The 24,146-nt window shown below is 40.2% G+C and overlaps 1 protein-coding gene across 7 annotated transcripts in view; it reads right to left on the reverse strand.

Annotated features, from left to right (window-relative positions):
• phf14 (PHD finger protein 14) overlaps positions 1-11,841 on the reverse strand; it is a 120,567-nt gene extending 108,726 nt beyond the window's left edge. For 6 of the 7 annotated variants that reach the window (XM_078266923.1, XM_078266922.1, XM_078266920.1 and 3 more), the window contains exons 1-4: positions 11,755-11,841; positions 8,072-8,182; positions 6,285-7,066; positions 3,288-3,420 (exon numbers count right to left, since the gene is read on the reverse strand). In XM_078266923.1, the coding sequence (XP_078123049.1) occupies positions 3,288-3,420; positions 6,285-7,066; positions 8,072-8,182; position 11,755 (1,027 nt within the window). In that variant the 5' untranslated portion in view covers positions 11,756-11,841. The remainder of the gene's footprint in view (positions 1-3,287; positions 3,421-6,284; positions 7,067-8,071; positions 8,183-11,754) is intronic. The other variant, XM_078266921.1, reaches the window with a different exon arrangement.
• Between the last annotated feature and the right edge of the window lie 12,305 nt (positions 11,842-24,146).

Genomic DNA, 24,146 nt, shown 5'->3' on the forward strand with positions numbered 1-24,146 from the left:
TGCAACAATACCCACTACCTTCCCTCCCTCTTGCCGTGGCGGCGAGCATAGTGTGGACACAGAGCCTTGTAATGTGGGAATGAGTGGAATATGGTGGAGTTCTTGGGTCCCATCCACTGAACTTAAAAGAACGGCCTCATCGCACCACATTCTACTGGATTGTTGTAGGGTGTGCTCATAGATATTCATCTTGGAGAGTGGCTGGGGTAAACAACTGGGGGGGAAAATGTACAAAAATATATTTGATACTCATAGATGAAACCACGGATGTATCTCATAGCGAGCAGGTCTCTTTTGTTGTAATTTGTGTCTGAATTGGATGTCAAAAAGCACTTCCTCCAGGTCTGTAATGTGTCAAGAACAGGTGCGGAGACAGTTCTCGACTTGCTACAGAGCAATGGCCTACAGATCTAAAACATGCGAGGTCAAGGCTGCGATGATTGAAAAATTGTCTTTTTTATGAATTTAGGCCCATGTTGCTCTAACATCCTCTGCATGTCCCTGAACCAAAACCCCAAAATGTTCAATTTACAAAGCAGAGGAGAGGCTGTAATAAGTAAACATCTGGCAATTTTGTCTGATAAAAGACTTAACTTATAGCAAATCAATTTTTGTTAAGAGACAAATCGATTAGACATTTCAGCACTTCTAATTAATATTCTTGTTCAAATTAAAAAACACTAAACTTTTTGTTCAATGGCACATGCTGGGCGGATATCTAGACGAGCTAAATGATTGTGCTAGAACGTTTTCTGTCCAAATTAAAAAGAGCAGCTCTTCTCAGCCTGTCTTGATTTGCCTGATGCTTTCAAAATCAGTACAACAAGGGGAAATAAATGAATGGAAAATGACTGGTGTCCCATTGATCCACCTTGCACGGTCAGCCTTAACTATGGACAGCACCAATCCAAAAGAGATGACTCACAGAGTCATTGATCTTGTTTCTAAGCAGTCATTTATGAAGTAGTCGAGACAAATACCTGGTCTGTTGCCTGGCTGATTTTAGGCATGAGTCTTTAGCGGCCCTGCATATCGACACACTTGTATATTGGACTAAAAACTGATTTCTGCTTCTGCGTTAAATCAACGCCGTGGGTACGTATGTAGGTACGTGGAGACACAGACCCTAGGCTGGACCCTACGTCGTAGTCTGAGGTGCACCTCTCAAAAAATTTAACTACAGGTCGCGGTGATGCACGCTTGGCTTGGTAGCGTTGCACTTCCCCTAGTCTATATCCACGACGTTCCACTTCCGGGATTGCTCTGGTGCCGCTGGAAATTCCCCTGGACGACCGCATGTCCGTCCCCTTCCTCTTCCTTTGTGTTGGCGTTCTAACCTCTGGTGGATTTGTGAGGACTATGGTTAACTGCTCCTCAGATCTCTGCAGGGTAAATCCAGACAGCTAGCTAGACTATCTGTCCAATCGGAGTTTTCTCTCGCACGACTAAAACTACTTTTGAACGTACACATGTTCCACCAAAACAAGTTCCTTCCAGAGACTATTTAGCAGAAGCACCATGGCTCCACTTGGCGCTTAGCACCGCCCAAGACGATTGTGATTGGTTTAAAGAAATGCCAATAAACCAGAGCATGTTTTTCTCACATCCCGGAATGCTGTGTGGACTAGCTAGTAGTGTTATTTTCGTCAACGAATTATGACTAAATATCGTCATCAACGAACCTTTATCACGTGACGAAAACGAGACGAGACATAAATGCTGGTCATGTGAAGTTGACTATAATTAAATGTATAATGCAATATTGTTGACAAATAAAAACGAGACTAAATGTGGTTTACAAAATAAAAACTATGCTAAAATGTCTCTTAATTTTCATTGACCAAAACGAGACGAGACAAAATGTTATGTTATTTCGTCTTGTTTAGTCGCGTTATTATTATTATTTTGCAGTATTTCTGTTTCCTGTGTCTCACTTCAGGGGCTGCATCAGGTCGCACTGCGCAGACGCAGGCAACGTCACTTCATCAAGCCCCACTCGCGGTACTATTTAGAAGATGCAGTGAGTTAAACGACAACAAACAAAATTAAGTCTGACACAGAGAAAGGGACCGTGGCCGGCCAGCCGGGGTTCCTCTTTGGGAGAAAAAGAAGAAACGACATTTGGAAAAACTTTCATTACATAGAAGTGGAAAAAAACCCGGAATGTATTGTGGAAAAAGATGGGGAGAAATTCTGCCACAACATCACAGGAAAAAACACCACGAACCTTAAGAGACATCTCAAGGCATTCCATAATGAAATTTAGGTAAGTCAAGACATTAACGTAACGTTACTTTCTATTTTAGAAAGCTCATGCCAGCTCATGAGGCTGTGGTTAATGTGTCTCATTTTAACGTTACCTTTAGACATTAGCCACTGGAGCTGAAAACGACTGAGACAAGCGTGTGTGACTACCGTGTGTGTGTATATATTTGTTTGTGAGAGAGTGTAAAGTGGGTTAACATGTGTGACTAGTGTGTGTGTGTGTGTGTGTGTGTGTATTTGTTTGTGTGAGAGACTGACTCCATGTGTACTAAGCATCCCTTATTGGCCAAATACTGGAGCTAGTTTTGTCATTCACATAGCAATCACACTGAACTGAATGTGGCATCAACAACATGACTTTGAATACTACGAGGTACTTATACTATATTCACTAAAATAAAACGAGACTAAAATACAATTTTCATAGACTAAAATGGTCATGGATAATTCTGCCTAAAATAAGACTAAAATGCTCAGACTTTTAGTCGACTGAAACTTGACTAGACTAAAAAGAGTATGAACGTGACTAAAACTAATAAAAACTAAAATGACAGCTTGACACAAAGACTAGACTAAGACAGGCCGCCAAAAACAAGTCTACTAGCTAGACTCTCCTCCGCAGCGCTATGTAGGAAGGTCTGGCAATGCAAGACTATATTCCTCCCCCCCCCCCAAACTCATTTCCTGGTTCTCCTTCTCCATAAACAAGATGACATCAAGGAGAGGGTTAACTTCTCCTGCTCCAGATTTCCCACCGTGGTCAGAAAGAACAGGGGAGACACTTTGGTTCTCTCACTATGACTAGTCACTACTCACTCCGAAGCCAATCACCGTCACTCTCTCACTCGCTCTACCACACACTCCCCACGCACACACACATGCCAGCCCTGCTATTCTCTTCAAGAGATCGATACACACACCAACGCACAACTATAAACTTCAGGCCGTTTACGTAGGCTACGGAGAAAGCTCTGCGTGGAGCCTCTGCAGAAGCATTAATGAGTCTTAACTCTGTGGCTTACCTTCGTGCACGGTCACCCCACAGTTGTCACACTGGATGATCTCATCTGCATCCTCGCTGTTGTCTCCCAGACAGACACAGCAGATGAGGATGTGCTGAGTGCTCCAGTTTTGGGATCGGTCCAGCAAGGCATCCTGGGGGATGAGGAAACAGAGACACCGTTAAGCCACTTATCGACGTCCCATCCCTCTGATCTGACCACAGATCCAATAACTGACAGTTAGTAAATCCCACATACAATGCTCATGGACACTGTGCTAAGTCGATTACAACAAAGGCAAGAATTCTCCTGGAATCACTCTGATACCATCTATACCTCTCATTGGATTATATGGTGACTTTGTGACTCATATTGTTGTTTGGTATTATGGATTGCCATACAAAGTAGCCAATGTGCAGGCCACATACCTCATTCATCGGCAGTGGGTTACATAACTAGTATAACGTGGAAGAATGCATTTAATTTGACAATCAGTAGCTCAATAGTGTAGCAGTTCTCTAACGGAGCCGTTTGACTATTAGCACAAAGTAGGGTCCACAAGAAGTTTGTCAAAAAAAAGAGAAAGTATAAATAATCTTTATTGTATAATATATATAATATAATATGTTAAGGTGCTTGTTCACACAATTATGACTTAAATCAGGCACTATCATAATCAGAGAATAAGTAAACAAGACTAAGAATCTGATCAAGCATTCAATGCCGACTTTTGCCAATATATATATATACACATACATACATATATACATATATATATATATATATATATATATATATATATATATATATATATATATATATATATATATACACATACATATATACATACACACACTATACTATAATTTAGCAACCACTAACACTTTTCAACTATATTGTGGGAAATGTGACTGAATGTCCACTGTGAATTTCACTGACTTTCTTACACTGTAGAATGAACGTTGTTCTATTCAGCTGCGGTGCCTCCGCAGCCTCACGAGACAACGTCACTGTAAAGCAGTTACATTTCAAATCAGAAAAGTGCCTCAGCTTTTTCCATCTATGGTGTGGAATCCAAAATGCTTTACATTATACAAGTAATCGATTATCCAAATTTTTTTAACCATTACTTTTCTGTCAGTCGATTAACCGACTGATGGTTGCAGCCCTAATAAGGAGATATTAGCTAGAACTCTAATGTGGGCTGTGTTGAAAGTCTGTGGCTCTTTTGCGTTGTGTTTCAGCCTGTACTCTGGCTGATATCTCGATAGAACAGATAATGATATACTAACCAAACAAGTTGTGAAAGAAAATGATTTGATTACAATATGCGAAACATGTGTTCAGTAGACAGATAGCTAAAGGCATTCTGACCTGGTTAATGCACAGGTGGGGTGGCGACATGGAACCAAAAACTATTCTTTCTTTTGGGTACAGATTCTCAAAAGAGAGCGCCGCAGATCTGAATGTTAAAGGAATACGCCACAGTTTGTTGAAATAGGGTTATTCACCGTCTCCTCTATATTTATATAGGTGGGCAAACGCATTTTTGTCTCAGTGCATGAATTGTCTTAGTCCAGCAGCACCCACGCTAGCTTAGCTTAGCGTAGTGAATGGAATCCTTTCGGTTAGCATGTCATGAGTAAAAGTGAGCCAACAACAAAACAAAAAAAAAACCTTATTACTTCTTGTGGCCTGCGTATTCACACAGGGTACAAATAGCAATGCAGATTAAGACTAGACGACTTACTAGGCAGATACTGATTTGGGACTATATTGGGTGGAAGCACAGCCGAAGCACTGCTACTTTACATTACATGTCATTTAGCTGACCCTTTTATCCAAAGCGACTTACAGTTGCTATATATATCAGAGGTTGCATGCCTCTGGAGCTACTAGGGGTTAAGTGTCTTGCTCAGGGACACATTGGTTGATATATCGCAGTGGGAATCGAACCCAGATCTCCCACACCAAAGGCATGTGTCATATCCACTGCGCCATCACCACCCATTGGGCGCAGAGATATCATGCAGCACCTGAAACCCCCCAACTTCCGTCAACATATCGGCATGAATATTAGCTGGCTATTTTTCCTACAGTAGACAGTGAATGGCGATGAACATGGCGGATTTTGTGAGAGACGAAGAGGATGACTTCTCAGACAGTCCAGATCCAGAAGCATACCTCTACGAAACAGAGTTTTCAGAAGAGGAGCTGCGTGCTTTGGAGTCTTTTCTTTTCATGCCACTTTCTACTTCTACTCGCTACATTTCAGAGAGAAATATTGTACTTTTTACTCCACTACATTCATCTGTTGTTCCAGCTTTAGTTACTAGTTACTTTACACATTAAGATTTCTGCACACTAAACACATGTAGTTTATAAAATCTGATGTTTGATTCTAAATGAAACTATATAAAAGCCTTCAAGTCCAGCTGAAATTAACTGTAAATTAACTGTTAGGATCCTTTCCAGTTTCTAAAACGTGAGGAATTTTTCTGCATTGAGTACATTTCCCCGATGATACTTACATACATTTACTTAAGTAACATTTTCAAAGCAGTACTTTTACTTGTAACAGAGTAGGGCTACATGATATTAGGAAAATATCTAATTGTGATTATTTTGACTAATATTGCAATTGCGATATGATTCACGATATTGGAGGGAATGATTACTTTTTTGTCATTATTCTCATTGAAATATATATATATATATATATATATATAAAAATATTTAAAAAATGATTGAAGTGTGATTTTTTTGCGAGGATCTGCACCAAACAAAAAGTTTTTCTTTAATCTGTAGGATAGGATCTGTAGGTTGGGATGTCTCTGCAGCATCACAATACTTCATTTTAGAAAGATTTGAAACATATTTTGCCTTTAAGAAATATTGCCCCCCCTGCGATTTGGATATTACACTAGTTCATAGTTCATATTGCGATTTCGATAATTGTGCAGCCCTATAACCGAGTATTTTTACATATCTGAATACTTGTTCCACCACTGCGCTCACCTCATTGCCCTTTCCCTGGGACATGCTGTCATTAGTCAGCTCTTCATCAAAAGCGTTGGTGCTCTTTGCCTTCTTCTTGGGCTTCTTCACTTCTTTGTCACTGTCACTGCTACTGTTGTTGTTGTTGTTGTTGTTGGTGCTGCTGTTGTTGTCATCACCATCCTCCTTGGCATTGTCATCATCATCATCATCGTCGTCGTCGTCGTCGTCGTCGTCGTCCTCATCGTCGTTATCGTCGTCGTCACTAGCGCTGCCACTGCCGCCCTCCTCTTCCTCCGCTCCTCCTTTTTGAGCGGCTGCTTTGCCTTTCTTCTTCCCCGCTGTGGGTCTCCAGTCGTTATCGTCCTCGCTGTCGTAGTCGTCCATCTCGTTCAGTTCTTCCATAGTGGTGAAGTCCAGCAGGGGGCGGTTCCTGCGGAAATTCCATTTCTTGGGCTCGGCCTGAGACTCTTCCGTGTTAGCGCTGCCGGCGCCTGGCGTTGAGTTGGATTCAGTGCCGGCGCCTGCGGCCGGCTCAGGCTCGGCCTCGGGCGCCTTCTTGCTCTTGCGTCGGCCTTTGGGTGGGGTGACAGCGAGGCTGTCTTTGGTGGAGCTGTCTGAGGAAGGCTGCTGTTTGGTCTTCTCTTCATCTTCCGTTAAGTTGTCCTCGGCAGCCAGGTCTTTGGCCTCCTCTTCATCTATGCCGTCGTCTGCAGAACCAGCGTTGTCCGAGTCGCTCTCTGAGCCTGCAGCGCTCGCTTTGGACCCTTCCTCATCGCTGCCGTTGCCTGTGCCCTCTGATCCTACCAGAACACAAAACAATTACCACACAATTAAAAAGAGTGCTTTAACCTTTCTGCAGATGTTGCAAAGAACCACCCCTTCGTCAGAGCACGGGCAGCAGCTGCAGTCTGGCTGGGTTTGAGTTGCTGCTGAAGGTCCACAGCGTGCGTGGACTCTTTGTGGCAGGTGCCGGCGATCGTTACGTTAGGGAACTCCATTTCTTAGACCGTGTTGTACCTAAAGTTAGCACCAAATTACAAACAACTGACTCGTGACTTCGGGCCATTGCTTATGTCGAACCTTGATTACTATTATTACTAATATTGAAATATTATATTAAAAAGTTTAGTTTTAACATTACTATAATTATTAGTAAGTACTATGCCTTATTTATCTTCTCTTTATTTAAGGAATTGAGCCTCTGTATTGCTATTTTTTTTATTTATTTTTATCTTCTTCCTTTTCTTCTTTCACCATCTTCCCGACCCAATCTCAATAATTCTCTAATTCATCTTAATTCTTCAGTGTTTCTGTATTTTATACCACTATGACCCCTACGTTTTGTTTCCCTTGTCATTGTTTGATGTTGTTATCTGCAAGCACATGTTCGTTCTGTCCTGTTCCATATCACCAAAAAAATTTTACTTCAGTAAAAGTATGTAAGTATACTCAGGAAAATGTAATTAAAGTATTAAAAGTAAAAGTACTCAATGCAGAAAAAAAATGTTGCAAAGAAATGGTTTGTGCTTTGACTTGTGTACTTATTTGCTCAAAATCGTGATAAACACAAAAAACGGTCATATTTCTGCAGTCACAAGAATCCCTATATTGATGCTCTCCAGTGGGTGTGAAGTTTTGGTAAAGATGTCGGTACCACAATTTGATCGGTGCAGCTTTGTTTGTAAGGGTTGTACACATGGAAGCTTCAGTAGGCCTGCAACAAATCTTAACTTTGTGAATTTTTTTATTTTTTTATTGTTTACTTAGGATGTAAAATGACATAAGGCTAGTCCGACCGTGCTCACCTGAGGCATCTCCCACTTCAAAGTCACTGTCATCTGAGCTGTCATAATCCAAGGCATCTAAGAGAGAGGCAGCAAGGGGCTTCACCTGCCGGCGCTTCAGACTGCGGTCCACTAGAGGAGGGGAGTAGCAGAGAACAAAACACAAGGAAACAAAGTTTGGGTGGGCTGTGACGTTCATGCAGCAGGACAACACGTGGATTTATGAACGCAGAGAAAAGCAGTACAAAACTACAAAAGGTAACTAGAGAAATCGTGTTACACGCTACCATGTAAAAGCTGTTGTTAAAGTGTTGCATAAAGACGATTGCTCCCACACATTAGAAGGAGATCTAGCCTTAACACATCGGATGGATAATGATAATGATAATATATAATACACTGTCAAAGGTCGATACATCCAAAGATACAGATGATGACAGAATTAATATTCTTTGGATTTATCTACCTTTGACAGTGTATTATCTATCTATCTATATATAGATAGATAGATAGATATATGGGCAAGTAAAATGCCACGTTGGGCCAGCAAATAAAACAACCCACTTGCCCATTCGGGCGTCATCGTATCATCGGTGACGTTATCGTCTTGCCACGCCGGAGAATGCTTGTTGAATGATGTGCCGTTGGCCAATCAAGAACTGAGTTGGTGCATTTGGACATTTTTTACGCTTTTGATGCGTTTCTTTTTTGTTTTGTTTTTACATTTGACGCTTTTTGGATCCTTTTTTCAGCGTTTTTTCCGGCGCTCTTTTATACGCTTTCAGTTTGTTTTTTTTTTACATTTATTTAGATTTTTGATGCTTTTTGACATTTTTGTCTACGTTTTTTACGCTTACGTTCCTTCAGATTTCAAAACTTGCGAGTCAATTTTTCTTAGATTCCTATGTATAACTTTATCATGATTATGCCTTAAAGGAGTATATAGATTTATCATATTAGCTGAACAAGAAGTAGAATTTGACACTCATTTTCCATGTTAGACTTTAAGATATTGTGCATGTTTTTTTTTTGCAATTTTCAAGCACCAAGCTCAAAAAGTAGCATCTAGTAGCATATGCCCGACTCTGATTTCGCTTGACGTTAAGGGGATAACAGGAGTCATACCAGGTTTGGATTTTTAGCTCAACGTTGGATTTCACCCACTGATGGCACCTCCACAACTCTAAGATGTATCACACATGATCAGGCTGTATTGTGCTTTAGTTATATTCCCCCTCCATCCCCGTTTAACTTTACTTTGCGATACAGAGTGATGATGGAAAGGTGATTTCTATTTTGCCTTTCCCTTTTACTGACAAGGGAGCTGATGCCATGCAATCGTGTTTACATGTATTCATTCACTATGATAGAGCAGTGATTGTGGTGAGCAGGATGCTTGATGTGTGTGGCTGAAAAGAAGAGTGCTGAGTCTTTCTTTAACTTCCAGGGTTCAACGCTAACATGTTTTTTCACTTGTCAGGTTGGGCAAGTAAAAAAAAAAAATTCTACTTGCCCAAAGTCAATTTTTACTGGCCCATATACTTTTTTTTTTCTCTGGAGGAAAAACTTGAAAAAAAAAATAATCAAAAGTTGAAAGCATCAAAAGTGTAAAAAAAAAGTCGGGAAAAAAAATGTCAGAAGCATCAATCGGCAACGCAATTCTTGATTGGCCAATGGCACATTCAAATCAAATGATTATGATACGATGACGCCCGAACGGTGGGTTGTTATATTTACTTGCCCGACGTGGCGTTTCACTTGCCCCAGGCCATCGGGCAACCCTTATTGTTGAACCCTGACTTCCTCAACAGGGTTTGCACTATCAACAATCTCTACCAGCATCAGAAACGTGTAGGAGAAAATACAATCAGCTTGTCAAAGTGGCACACCACTAACAATCAGAAAATGACACTAAAACCATAGTGACATATCATCAGTATATGTCGGTGAAGAGCAGTATCTGCCAGTTGAACACAAGTGACATGCCATTTAAAAGAGGCATATCAGTAAGAATCAGTGGGACGCATGTGTCAGTGGAACATAAGTAACATATAATGTATTGTTTCTAAATGCCATATGCTAGTGGAACATCAGCGGCATACTAAAAGTGAATAGTGAGTGACATACCACTAATAATGTAAGCCACTAAAACAACGCATCACTCTAATTGTCTTAGTCTTTAGGATAGCATTACAGTAAAATCAGTAAAGGCTGATCCCCCCGCAGACCCCTCTGCGTCGTCGCGAACCCCTTTCCGAGCCTTCCGCCGTAACTCAACGTGCACCTCCAAAAATGTCTAACTCTAGACCGCAAGGACTGTGATTGGTCAACTGGTCCTGTGTTGACAGTCGGTGTTTCAAGCAGCCTGCTGTGGGGAGTAGCAACATGCTAGTTCACTGACATCAGCTTTGCAAATAAACTCAGACATATTTTGGTTACAATAACGGGGTTATCCATTTGTATAGGTCAGTAACGTTTTGAAATTAGCACTTCGCCAGCAAGCAGTACTTTGTGGGCAGTTGTGCTAAAGTTTGCTTGCTAACATAACATAAACTGGCTGGCAGACACCTCGCAAATAACCTCGATTTTTCACCCCCTAGCGTTCTGGCAGTGAAATGCACCGCGATGCAAAGCAACCCCGACGCAGAACTCCGAGAGGGTCACGATGCTGTAGGAGCGACGGCGTGGAGTTGACGCAGAAGCATGTAACAGCCTTCAGTCTGCTGCCCAAAAACCTCATTGTAAACTGAATAGCACATAGCATTTTCAGTAGCACTATACTTAGTTTCTATGTTGAGATTACCTATACGATTTCCTTGCAAAAACATGTACAGCTTTTCTGCCTGTTCAAGAAGCAGACTCTTGACATAAGTCCATGTTTTGGATGTGAGGGGGTTCTGGATAATGGTCACCCTCCTTCGTATAGAAAGGGCCCAGACTGATGTTTGTTTACATTTTGCAAACCTTTACACAGACCTCTGTGACTAAATTAAGCAGCTACAACAGAAACGCGAAACACAAGTTTAATCGGATTTAGCCCATCATCCTCAATAATAGGTAACTCTGACGCTGAAACTGGGACAAATGCGAAATTCACAAACGCTCCTCACGTGCACACTGCTATTGCTATTAGCAAAATGTTAGCAAACAAAGAGCTCCGCTAACGTTACCAAAGAGCTACAAAATGCTGAAGCAAAGTCTTGTTCTTTCGCCCAATAGGTAATCACACATATTCTCTTTAACCTAACACGTTTCGGTGTGTACATTAATTCGCTCCAACAACCTCACTGACAGTTTGACTGCAGTTGTGTCGCCTGCTCACATCCAAGCAAAGTAGCTAAATGTGGCTAGCACTAACGTTAGCTGTAACGTTAGTCAATCACGTTTTACTGCATTGCTATGCAAATCCTTAAGTCCGCTTCACACAGATATGAGAATAGCATTAAAGTGTAAGAATACGACTAGACTGAGAATAACAGACCAAGCAAAGTGCCAAACTGCACTTAAAACATTAGCATTAGCAACACCAAGTGCTAGTCACAAAACATGACGTTAGCTGGGCTAGCTTAGCCGGCTAGCTGATAATTAACGTTAGCAGTCCGAGACAGCTAATAATGTTGTTAAATCGGTGCGCTGGCAAATGCAACTGAACCGAATCTTGCTGAAACTTAGAGGAAAATGACAACGTGGAAAGCAGCACTCACTTTGTAGTTCGTATTTACTACAAGGAACAATGTAGGTCTCCTTTTAGCAGCATGTTATGTGGACAATAGAAACACAGCTGTGACGTATCTAGCTAGACGACTGGATGTTGTTGCCATGGGGACATATAAGGAGGAAACAGGACGGTTACATTACAGAGAAATTATTAAAAAAAGAAAGAGGAGTAAATCAATACAAATCATATTATTTATTATTTAATACATACATATATTCCTTTCTATATTTGGACCAGTATGTAGGGGATATGGGCAATTGTAACATGTTTTACATTTTGCTTCATAACTCACAGACTACTTGTAATACACTAGTCATCTTTTGATATAAGAAACATATATATGTGCACTAATTAATGATACAATTGATATATTTACTCTAATAAGGACAAGACTAAAATCTTAAATTTAATGCAAATAGTCATTACAATTGCCCCCAAAAAGTCATATTAACCCACTGTATCGCAAATAAAACCACACCTTGAAGTACTCCGATTACTGCTGTAATATCTAATAATTTTACTTAAGATTTTTTTGTATATGGTTCAAATTCTTTGAGATGTCAGGCATACATTCAACGCAAAAGTCTGTTTCTATTTTTCCTATTCTAGTGTTAACTAGGTTTTTTATATTTCACTCATAGGCTATATAATAATCACACTTTCTGTCAATATCTAATCACTTTATAAAAAAAAAGGTGCTCACATTGAGATCTTGCAGCCATGATAAATACTTGTATGCTACCTAGCAACATTAGCATAGTTTGCTCATGTTCATTTTAAACCAATAACCTAGAGATAAAAATAAATGTAAGTAGATTTTGCTTGTTTGTCATCTAAAAACAAACTGTCATACCTCAAAATCAGTTTTTTTTGTTGAAAACGTATGCTGAGGTGAAACAATCCCACTACTTTTCCACAGGCAGAGAGAGAATCATACTAAGCATGTGCAGAATAGGTGTCATCACTCTAGCTTGTTTCTGATTGGAGAAATTGGGCGTGTTACAATTGCCCCTAGTTCCTACAGCATAAGCATTTAGAAAGACAGCCCTCAATTACTGTGTAAGACTGAGAGCTGAACCCAGAACAGTGTCGCCAGCTGCTGCTGAGACCAGTTACACCTCACATCATTGCTATTTTCAATGCACCAAATTAAGACAAATTATAAAGCACTGCAAAGAAACATAGGCCTATTACAGACAATGACAAAATGAAACAAAACATTTTGGGCTCCCCAAACAGTTTATAAATTGTAAGAACATCTCTTTACTGCACTTCAGTGTTGTATTGGTACAGCCGTTACATACATACATTAAAGGAAAAAAAACAACATTAAGTGTCTCAGTAAGGAGTTCTTCCACCTCAAAGCCTCCAGAAAAGCTTCAGGTCTCCTTGTCATAGATTACCCAAGTGGGTTTAACTCTACTGGATGGATTGGACAGCATTCTCTCACACTCTCACTTGGTGTTTTGATGATGGTGGTGGAGAGCACAGTCAAACATGCGGCTCCAAAATTGCTGAAGATATGATAACTGGGATACTCTAAAACCGCGATATTAAATTCAAGATTCCAGAGATTTGATTGCCATTTGAACAGGTACAGGACAGCACAGCTATAGGCATTGTTGTGCATATCTCTCAGGGTCAAGCTTTGTAATAATTATGATATAAATATAGAAAGAAAAAAGATATAGGCACTATATACTATATATAATATACACACACACTTTTTAATCACAATTAATCGCTGAATTTCTATAGTTAATCGCGATTAATCACGTTTTATCACATGATTAAAATTCTATTATTTTGCATTTCAGAACAGTTTTTAAGTACATATTAACAATGGAAAACGATTCTTAACAGTGTATCTTGATTTGGAATGGAATGAATGCAAAGAAAGCAGCAGTTCCAGTTTAGTTTCTTCCCCCAATTCATACAGGCTGTGTATGGTGAAACTCCTCAACCCTCGATGGTAGTATATAAGATGGGTCAGAACATGCCAACCGTAGTCTTTAAGACCCGAGTCCTCTACATGCTGACAGGTCTGCAGTTAGTTGCCACCCATTTTGCAAGATCTGTAGTAATTTTTTGGGATTTGGTTTCATCCACAGGTCGACAAGTAGCACTCTCCAAAATACTGCTTTGCCTGAGCCCGCTAGCATCAAACTGCGTCACGTTAATTAGCTCGTAGGTGGTAGCTCAAGCTTGACGTGCTTCGGTGATATTTTAATTTGGCTTTACACAATGTGCATATGGCTTAGACTTGTCAAAAGAGTTTTGGAAAATAAAAAGTGCCATTCAGATTGTGTTGCTGCTGTGTTTCTCCATCATGCCTGCAGCCTGCAGCAGCAGGATGTGTTACTTACGAGGAAGTATGGCAAAGTGCGTGAAAGGATCAAAATAGTAGCCCGTTAGGCATATATATATATATATATATATATATATATATATATATATATATATATATATATATATATGTGTGTGTGTGTGTGTAAAGTTTGAATATATTGAATGAAAGTCTGAATATATTGAATGAAAGTGAAAGTCTGAATATATGGAATGAAAGTTTGAATATATTGAATGAAAGTCTGAATATATGGAATGAACCTTGAATAGCCTATATTGAATGAAAGTCTGAATATATGGAATGAACCTTGAATAGCCTATATTGAATGAAAGTCTGAATATATGGAATGAAAGTGAAAGTCTGAATATATGGAATGAAAGTCTGAATATATTGAATGAAAGTGAAAGTCTGAATATATGGAATGAAAGTCTGAATATATTGAATGAAAGTGAAAGTCTGAATATATGGAATGAAAGTCTGAATATATGAAATGAAAGTGAAAGTCTGAATATATGGAATGAAAGTCTGAATATATTGAATGAAAGTGAAAGTCTGAATATATGGAATGAAAGTCTGAATATATTGAATGAAAGTGAAAGTCTGAATATATGGAATGAAAGTCTGAATATATTGAATGAAAGTGAAAGTCTGAATATATGGAATGAAAGTCTGAATATATTGAATATATTAATTGATCCCCTCAGGGAATTTGTGCAGTTGCAGTTGCTCAAAGTCAGATTCAAGGTAAGAATATGAGTAAGAAAAGAGCTAGTCAATAAGTTTATAAAAGTAACATAGCTACAGTGCAAGAACATTACACCGCCGAGCATAATTGCATTGGCTTTCTTTTACTTTTTAGAATTGATTTTAAATTATATTACTCACTTTTAAAGCAGAACTTAGACTCGCCCCAGAGTATAAATGAGGTCTTTTAACATCAGACTACATGTGGTCTAAGATCATCTAATCAGTTACTTGTAGCTGTTCCCAGATCCAATTCTTTGACCAGAGGGGATTCTGGCTGTTGGCTGTCAGAGCTCCCAAACTCTGGAAAACACTTCCTGTAGAGATTCAATAAAAATAGATGTATTAATATTATTACTATTATTGTTATTGTTATTGGGGCACTCCTAGTTCAGACATAACCAGGCCAGCACTATACAGCAGAAAGACAACAAAGAATACATAATAACGGTACACACAACTAAATAAAAAGGTGTAGGTCGCTTTTACACAGACTGTGTTTCAAACAAACATTTAGATGATACATTGTAGATGATATTATTGTTGTTATTGTGTGTTATTGTATTCTGTTTAAAAGTCTGGAACAGAATTACCTTAATTGGTTCAGATTAGATTATCTCGAGTGCTGAATATGGCACTAATTCATTCTAATTCAACCTTTCAATCCTATTTAGTTTGTAATTTGCTGCAAATCTTCTTAAAAGAAAAAGATTTGAAGAAGATTTGAGAAATCATGCAGTTACTGTATTCAGACTTTCTTTTGGATTCATGCAGGAATGGGAACGCTCCTTTAAAAGGAAAAAGTTGTATTAAAATGTACCTTGGCTCATTTTCAAAATGAGCTTTGTTTCTATTGTCCTCGACTGACTTTGCCAGTTTAGCAAATAAGAGACGATTAAAATTAATGAGCTTGGATTGCTCCTGATACATGGTAAGGGGAAGACTGATGGTGCAGGCAAGCCAAAGGGATGATTACAACTGTCCTTGCTTGATGACAAATGGCCCTGCATTGTGCTGGAAAGAGGCAGTGTTTTTTGTATCAGCTTGCATCAAAACACGTTGGGGATATCACAGTAGCCATCATTGTCATCATCACTATCAGCATATTCATCGTTTTCTCTGCTGCTCTGATTTGACCAACATTGAGCCTGTGATGCAGCCAGATAGTGTTGGAGGGAGTGGGTCTGAAATTATATTGGTCAGTGTGATAATGTTAGTGAGGCCAGGTGTAATTTCAACAGAATTACACTCACTGAAATGCAACGTTTTACCAAGTAGATCACAAAGACACGTTGAAATGCGTTGGTCATTTTAAAGTGCATTGCCATGTAAAATAAAGGCATTTTAATTTTGCACAAGTGCTACGGAGTGCCTTGGATTGTTTATGAGGATTCAAAGAAGGTAAAGTACGCACAACAGCTTAATTCTCCAAAAAAATACTTTAATAGTGCAGATAAGAGGGCGCGTGTTCCCACAGCCTTATGTTCCCACATTTCTAAGAATTTTTTTTTTCACTGAAAATTAGGCCCTATGTTCCCACAGTTCCCACATTTCTAAGATTGTTTTCCCAAATTAGGCCCTTTGTTCCGACATTTCCTTTTCTTATACATTTGTATCAGATTTTATTCCCCTAACCCTAAAGAATGTTGTGGGAGGATAGGGCTTACATTGAAGGGAAATGTAGGAACACAAGACCTCATTTTGAAAATGTCCTAGAAATGTGGGAACACAGGACTGACCCCCAAATAAGGCACACAACAGTTCAGCCTAGAATTTGGCCTTCCTCAGGTGTATTTTATTTTTTTCTAAAGATAATTTTTTGGGCATTTTATGACTTTATTTTTATAGGACAGCTGAAGACATGAAAGGGGAGAGAGAGAGGGAACGACATGCAGCAAAGGGCTACAGGTCGGAGTTGAACCCGCGGCCGCTGCGTCGAGGAGTAAACCCCTATACATGGGCGCGCGCTCCACCAGGCGAGCCACCCAGGCACCCTCCTCAGGTGTATTTGATTGCTGTGACCCATGATCCTTATCTGTTGTCATCACATCACATGGTCAGAGGTCATGTGATAAAGGGAAAATAAACACACATTGGAATACTATTCAGACATAGATGTACATACTAATACTATTCAGATTGGGCAATTAAGATGACAAAATAATGACCTCACTGTTTCACTTAACAATTAATGCTTGTAGTTGTTTCAGACTTACAGACTCCAGCGGGGGTGACTCTCATTTAATACATGCACAACAATCTAAGATGGCTACACAGTTCTTTCAAAAGGTGACATGAATACATTGTTCATTGTACAAAATAGATCAAAAACAACAGTTTAAACTAGGGCTTGCTAAGATGACAAAAACAATGGCCTCACTGTTCGTACACACCGCCGCTGACTTGAGCTTCTCCATCGGTGTTGCGTTTTGGGCGTGTTGAGCGACCAAAGCGTCAGGCAGAAAGTTGAAGTTTGGTCAACTTTATGGATAATGAGCTATGACGCGGTTCAGTGGAAAACCACCAGCAACCAATCAGAATATAGACGTCCTTCACGCTGGCTGATCCCAGAGAAACATACGATGTAAACTTTCATTCCTACTAAAACATTAGTTCAGAGAAAAAGGAGGAAAAGCTCGTCATCGCTGTTGCTGGGTTCCCTATCATTTATGATATGACTTTGTTTTCGTATAGGGAACAGTTACAAAAAACGAGGCATGAGATGAAATAGCTGGGATAGTTGGTGTCTCCGGTGAGTTGGTGAAGTGCGTGATGTTTTTGTTATTTAAGTACGTATGCTAGTCTTCCTTGCTTGATGTGAATGTCCTGCCACGTCAGAGCGGCCAAAGCGTCAAAAGCTTCCCCGTACTTTTTGAAAAGTGTCCTTGACAGGGCGGCCAGAGCTTCTTTTGCAGTTCAAGTCGGCGGCGGTGTGTACGTACAGTCGCTACTTTATCTGTGTTTTATGCCCCCAACGTCTCCTTGCAGGCAGCGCTGCCTGGAAGGCACTAGGATTAGGCAATGGTTGTGGTTAGGGTTCGGGTTAGGGTTAGGTGCCTTGAAGTCAACGGTCGCAGCGCTGCCTGCAAGGAAACGTTGGGGGCTTAAAACACCATCGAGCTACTACTGCACTACAGGCAACTAGGGTGTCAAAGATTAAATAGTTACGATTTGGTGTTGAACCAACAGTTGAGGCAGCCACTTTTCCCACTATTTATGGTCTGTGCGCTCATTTTTTATGTCTCTATTGTGCAGATTACAAGTGAGTGTGACTTTTACAGCTCATAGTCAGAAGACAATTTGAATGTCATCAGTATAAATATCAGGTCAAAATGATGATCAAAGATGAGATAATACTAAAAGGAAAGGCACAATCTCAAAGTCCTCCAGGTTGTAGCATACGTAGAGTGTAGATCCAATATGTCTCCCTTTGTTTCAAAGGAGACATGCATTTTTTTTTTTTTTTTTTTTTAAATTTGAGACCAGTTTCCACCCATGCAATGAGCCCTTCATGGGATGAAATAAACTCAATGCACCCGGAATATCCAAAGAGTGCCTGTAGGTGAATACAAGAAAAAGCCAGCAACGCTTTCACTCCTTGGTCTGCATGTTTACTTAGTATATTGTGATTCAAAAGAGACAAATGAGCTGCACAAACAAACTGTATACATTGAAAATTACCCTCAACCCATTACTCCGAGGGGTAGAATGAAATAAAAACTAGAAGATAAAACTAGATGCTGGCGACTTTATTGAAGTTTGATTTAAGAGGAGCAGTAGGAAAGGCTGTGCAGGCTCAGTGCAGTGAGCTGAGATCTTGAGAAAGTGTCCTACCCCAGATATCATTCAGCTTGATGAGCCACGGGACAGAAGCAATTACACCAAGAGCAAGAATAACACAGGGTTTAGGAAATAAAAACATTACTATAAGGATGCACCGTGACAAGTTAGGTTTAAAACCCTCATTTCAAGAGGAGTTATTGCATTGGATGTTATTTATGAATCCTGAGGTAAAATACACCCAAATGTCTGTGTTAATCTACATGTACATTTAGCCTCCCTCTACTTCAAGATTTTGCATTTAAATTGGAATATTTATCCATTTGTATGTGTGTAAATCATGTGACACCATATTCTTCATTTATCTTTCATGAGACTTTACTTTCCATTCTAGATCTGGAGAAAGTGAATTGTATTACTACCCAGCTGGCAGTGCCTGCCGATGTCTTGCAATAAAAGGTTGACTGGTAAGCAATTACATCTGAGGCATGCTGAACCAACTGCATTTAAAAGAAGTGTCATTTTCAGCTCTCACGAGAATAAATCTGATAATGCAATTTGATGACGATAGAACCAAATGTTTTTATTCCTATTTAATAGAGTGGTTGTCAAACAGGGGCTCAGGGACTCCTGGTTCTGTCAGGGGTAACATACTCTCCCATTACCAGACCTATCTCCACAGCGCTGCGGAGTGAGGTCTGACTACACCACACGTACATTCCAGAAACTCTCTGGGTTGTTTGCATTTCTTTAAACCAATCCCAATCGTCGGTGGCTCTGCAAAATAGTTTCGGGGAGGAACTTGTTTTGGTGGAACATTTACACCCCGCAAAAGAAAAAGCCACATACATTTATTTTAAGATAATCTTTTGGGCATTTTAGGCCTTTATTATATAGGACAGCTGAAGATGTGAAAGGAGAGAGAGAGGGGGAATGATATGCAGCAAAGGACCGCAGGGCAGAGTCAAACCTGCGGCCACTGCGACAAGGACTGAGCCTTTGTACATTGGGTGCACGCTCTACCAGGGGAGCTATCCAAGTGCCCCCATATACAATATTAAATGAAGTTAACTGTGGACATAATACAGTAACGTGAGCTATTTAAATGAGCTGATACATGGTTAAACCTCATTGGCTCTTACCAGTGTATCTCCGTGTGTACTCCTCCACAGCAATCCCACCAATCAGTCCCAAAACCTCCCAGTTAGAGAGGAAATGACCTAAACATATTCTTTGTAAATTGTTACAATCATTATCTGAAAGAACCAAGCAGGCCTGCCTTGTTATACAATCCAATGTTTCTTCTTGCCATTTTCAGCGTGAAGCTTTCTAGCTCGTAGGTTGTTGTTGTTTCCTGTAGTGAAGGGAGATTGAGAACGGTAACACACAGAGAGAGGCAGGTGAGGGACATCCAGGCTGTTATCCTGGAAATGTACTTCTGTTGATCCAGAATATAGTACATAAATCAAATTTACTTTTTTTAATGTGACAAGTTGTGTTTTGGTGTTTTTGGAGCTGCATGTGAAGTTTCCCTCCGAGTTACAGCCATTTATTGGATATTGTCCCTTAAAGGTGCAGTAGGTAAGACTTATTAAACTCCCTTTCTGTCATATCTGCTGAAACTGCCCCTATGTTCCAGTAGAACTACATGAAGCAGGTCATTTAAAAAATAATCTGGCTCCTCTGGCTCCACCTACAGCCTGGAGAGAGATTTACAGAAATCCACCGCTCCCTGTTCAGATGTACCAATCAGGGCCAGGGGGTGTGTCTAACTGTTTAGATGCACCAATCAGGGCCAGGGGGGGGGGTGTCTAACTGCGTGTCAATAATACATTTTGGTGCTGCACTGTAAACCTTTGATTTAATGTTATACAGGCTCATACTGCAAATGGCAATGCATTCTGGGAGAAAATAATACAGCAGTAGCTGCGAATGTTACAGATTATAGGCATTTACTGTTAATATTAATGCATCTTGGGAAAATAAAGGAGAAGGTGGGAATTACACTGCAGCCAGTATATTACTGTAAATTCAGATAATACAGTAATAAACTGTCTGTCTATTTACAGTAAAATACTTTAACATTTAAAAACAGTATGCATACTGTAAATAAACAGTAGTTTACTGTCGAAGCTGCTGCCAGCATATTACTGTAAAGTTACGGAGAAAAGTTTTACAGTGTGTCTTTATATTTTGGTCAATCACCTCTGAGAGTAAATATCAAAGTTATATGTTATATATCATTGGAAAAATAGACAACCCAACCTGTTGATATATGGAAGACAAAAATAAAATGTTTATTCCTCACTTCAAACACTAAATTCACACACACACACACACACACACACACACACACACACACACACAGACAGAAGAGTCGGAGTCACTCTCCATTAGGTATAGCACTAGGCCATCCCTGATATCATATCATAGGGCTGTCAATCGATTACATTTTTTAATCGTGATTAATCGCAAATTTATCACAATAAAAAAATATATATACTGTGTATATATATTTTCAAAATGTTCTTAAAAGGGAATATTTTTTCAAGTTTTTATAGCTCAAGTGGTATTTGAGACTGGACTACTGCGGTGGTAGTCTCGCATTGCCAGACCTTCCTCCACAGAGCTGCGGCTGAGGGTCTGGCTAGTCCACACAGCATCCGTCCACGCAACAATCGTCTTGGGCGGCGTCTTGTTTTGGTGGAACGTGTGTACATTCAAAAGTTGTTTTAGTTGTGCAACAGAAAACTCCGATTGGACAGATAGTCTAGCTATCTGTCTGGATTTACCCTGCAGAGATCTGAGGAGCAGTTAACCATAGTCCTCACAAATCCACCAGAGGTTAGAACGCCAACACAAAGGAAGAGGAAGGAGACGGACATCAGGACAAAATGAGGGACATCTGGCGGAATTTCCGGCGGCACCGGAGCAATCCCAGAAGTGGAACGTCGTCAGTATGGACTACTCCGGTGGTAACTCAATTTACATCGACAGTTCACGCAAATAACTTTAGTCTTGTGGCGAGAACCATCTGGAAGGGCTTTGAATCTCAACTTGCCGTTCAAAAGACCCTTTTCTTTATCCATTTCTGCTCAAGGAGGTTTGCTTCTGCTAGCCGTCCACTCCTGTTCATGGATGTATTATAAGACCTGTAAGACCTGCTCCCGTTCAGCCGTCTCGTCTCCGCCCCCCCGCCCTACTGACTGCCTGTGCAGTGCTGCTGTGCAGTGGACAGAGGGGGAGAGAGCAAGCACTGTTTAATGTTTAACAGAGGATCTGTAGCCTGCATGCATGGGAATGAATTACAATAGAAATATATTTGAATATATTTATACTGTAAGCTGCTAAGAGGGTCTGAAAAGTCGCTAAATCTAGCGAGAAAGTCGCCAAGTTGGCAACGCTGTAACGTTACTACTTACAGCTTCCTGATTCCCCAAACTAGGGAGCGAAATCACAGAACGTGCGTGTGTTAATCACGCGTTAAAAGAATTAGTGATCCTAAGGTCCCTGTCTTGAACTGGCCCTCTTTGCAGAAGAGCCTTTAGAGGATTTTTGTCAGACAGTTAACACACAAACACATACACAGCAGAAGTATAAGCAAGGTTAATACTGTAGATGTCATGGAAACAGTATAATGAATACTGTTTCCATGATACGGCACCTTGACATTGTGTTACTGGGCCATGAATAGACTGCTCTCAGTGCAGCAGGAGATCCAATTGTTCCCAGATCGGCTTTCAGCTCTGCCACTTTATATGTTATGATGTTTCAGTCATGTTCAAAGAGCGCCTCTATTGGAGATATTCTCAGAAAAAATGTGGATGGCATGTGTCTGACAACTTCCAATTTCCTTTAAAAGGCGCAACTATTTATAAAACTTCAGGCACTCTCTCCTTGGCGCTTTAGACACAGCCTCCATTTCTCTGATGGATTGGCTGTCATAGTCCGACAGCGCAGTGCTTCTTTCACTTTATAAACGTCTCTGTGCTCCTGACTGTGCACTGCAAGCTGTAGTTTTTCTCCTTTATCGTAACACTGCTATTTGCGGCCTCTTCCTATAAACAAACAAGCAGCACAACTGAATAATCATGACTTTGGGAGGGTTGAACTCATGTGATGGAGCTCAAATGCCATGTACGGTAATGACCATCACTTAGAAATGTTAATTACTTCCATGTTATGATGTCACAGGTGTGACATGCATGCATGTATTTTTCAATGTCACACGCATTAATATCCTGACCACATAAACCCGACTCCACCAGCCTATAGAACTTGTCCACTGCAGTAACTTAAAGGTCCCATATTGTAAAAAGTGAAATTTCCATGACTTCCTTGGTTATAAAGCAGGTTGAGGTGCTATATAAAACCTGTGAAAGTATCAAAATGCTCAATCCACAGAGAAACGCACACAGCCCGTATTCAGAAACTGTGCCTTAAACGAGCCGTCTGGACTTCCGCAGGTTGTGATGTCACAACTATACTATATATACAGTATATATAGGTGCCTCTACAGTGCTGTTACAGTCATTCCCCGGCTGCAATGATGGTGCAGAGACTCTGAGAGCGCAGCTGCGGAAGACCCAGAAACGCTGACTAATCAGAGTCGACTGGAGTTTTTTCAGGAGGGGGGGCTTAAAGAGACACTAAAACGGAGCGTTTCAGACAGAGGGTGAATACAGGTATATTCAGACAGACAGTATGAGAAATGTAAACATGTTCTAGTGGAAACCCAAAATACAAGTATGAACCTGAAAATGAGCATGATATAGACCCTTTAAAAAACAGAACATATAGCCATTATGACATGTTTTGCTTTTGTTTCCACTGTTCACAGAGTTCCTGGAACTTCATTTTGGCCCTGCTCAGGAGGTGATACTAAATGCAAGTTCCAGGTACTTTTTGGGGTTGGTCACATCACAACAAGGATGACTACAACACACACAACAACAGTAACCACCATTTTACAACTCATGTTAATAACAGCCCAGTATCACTGGGAAATTACTTCCATTTTAGATTCCCTGCAACACTTGTATTGTAGAATATAATTGAAAAATACATTTGTTCATATTATAGCTGCTTTCCGACCGGAGGGATTTTTGCAGTTCCTAGAACATAAAATTCCTCCAGTGTTCCGACTGGACCAATTTGGGGATTTTTAAGTCCCTCTGACCACAGTTCCTGTAACTCTTTCAGCTCCTACTTCAGGGCAGGCTCTTTTCTCTTTTCCCTTTTCAGCATATGATCCTAGGTCAACGAGGGTCGGGTTTCCGGTACAGACAGACCAACAACAGGACAATTTTAACTATTTTCGCCATCTTATTCATTTTGTGACACCAGACACCACTATGGTTAAGGTTTGGTCAGGTTTTGGCACAAAAACCAGCTGGTTATGTTTCAGCAAAGATCATGGTTTAGGTTGAAATAAGTACTTATTTACCATTTTCCTCATTTGTTGGACCTCATCGGTTGCGATCTGCTATTTCAAAGTCGTGCAGATA

Source organism: Sander vitreus, chromosome 14 (assembly GCF_031162955.1).
Source record: "Sander vitreus isolate 19-12246 chromosome 14, sanVit1, whole genome shotgun sequence".
Taxonomy (NCBI): Eukaryota; Metazoa; Chordata; class Actinopteri; order Perciformes; family Percidae; genus Sander; species Sander vitreus.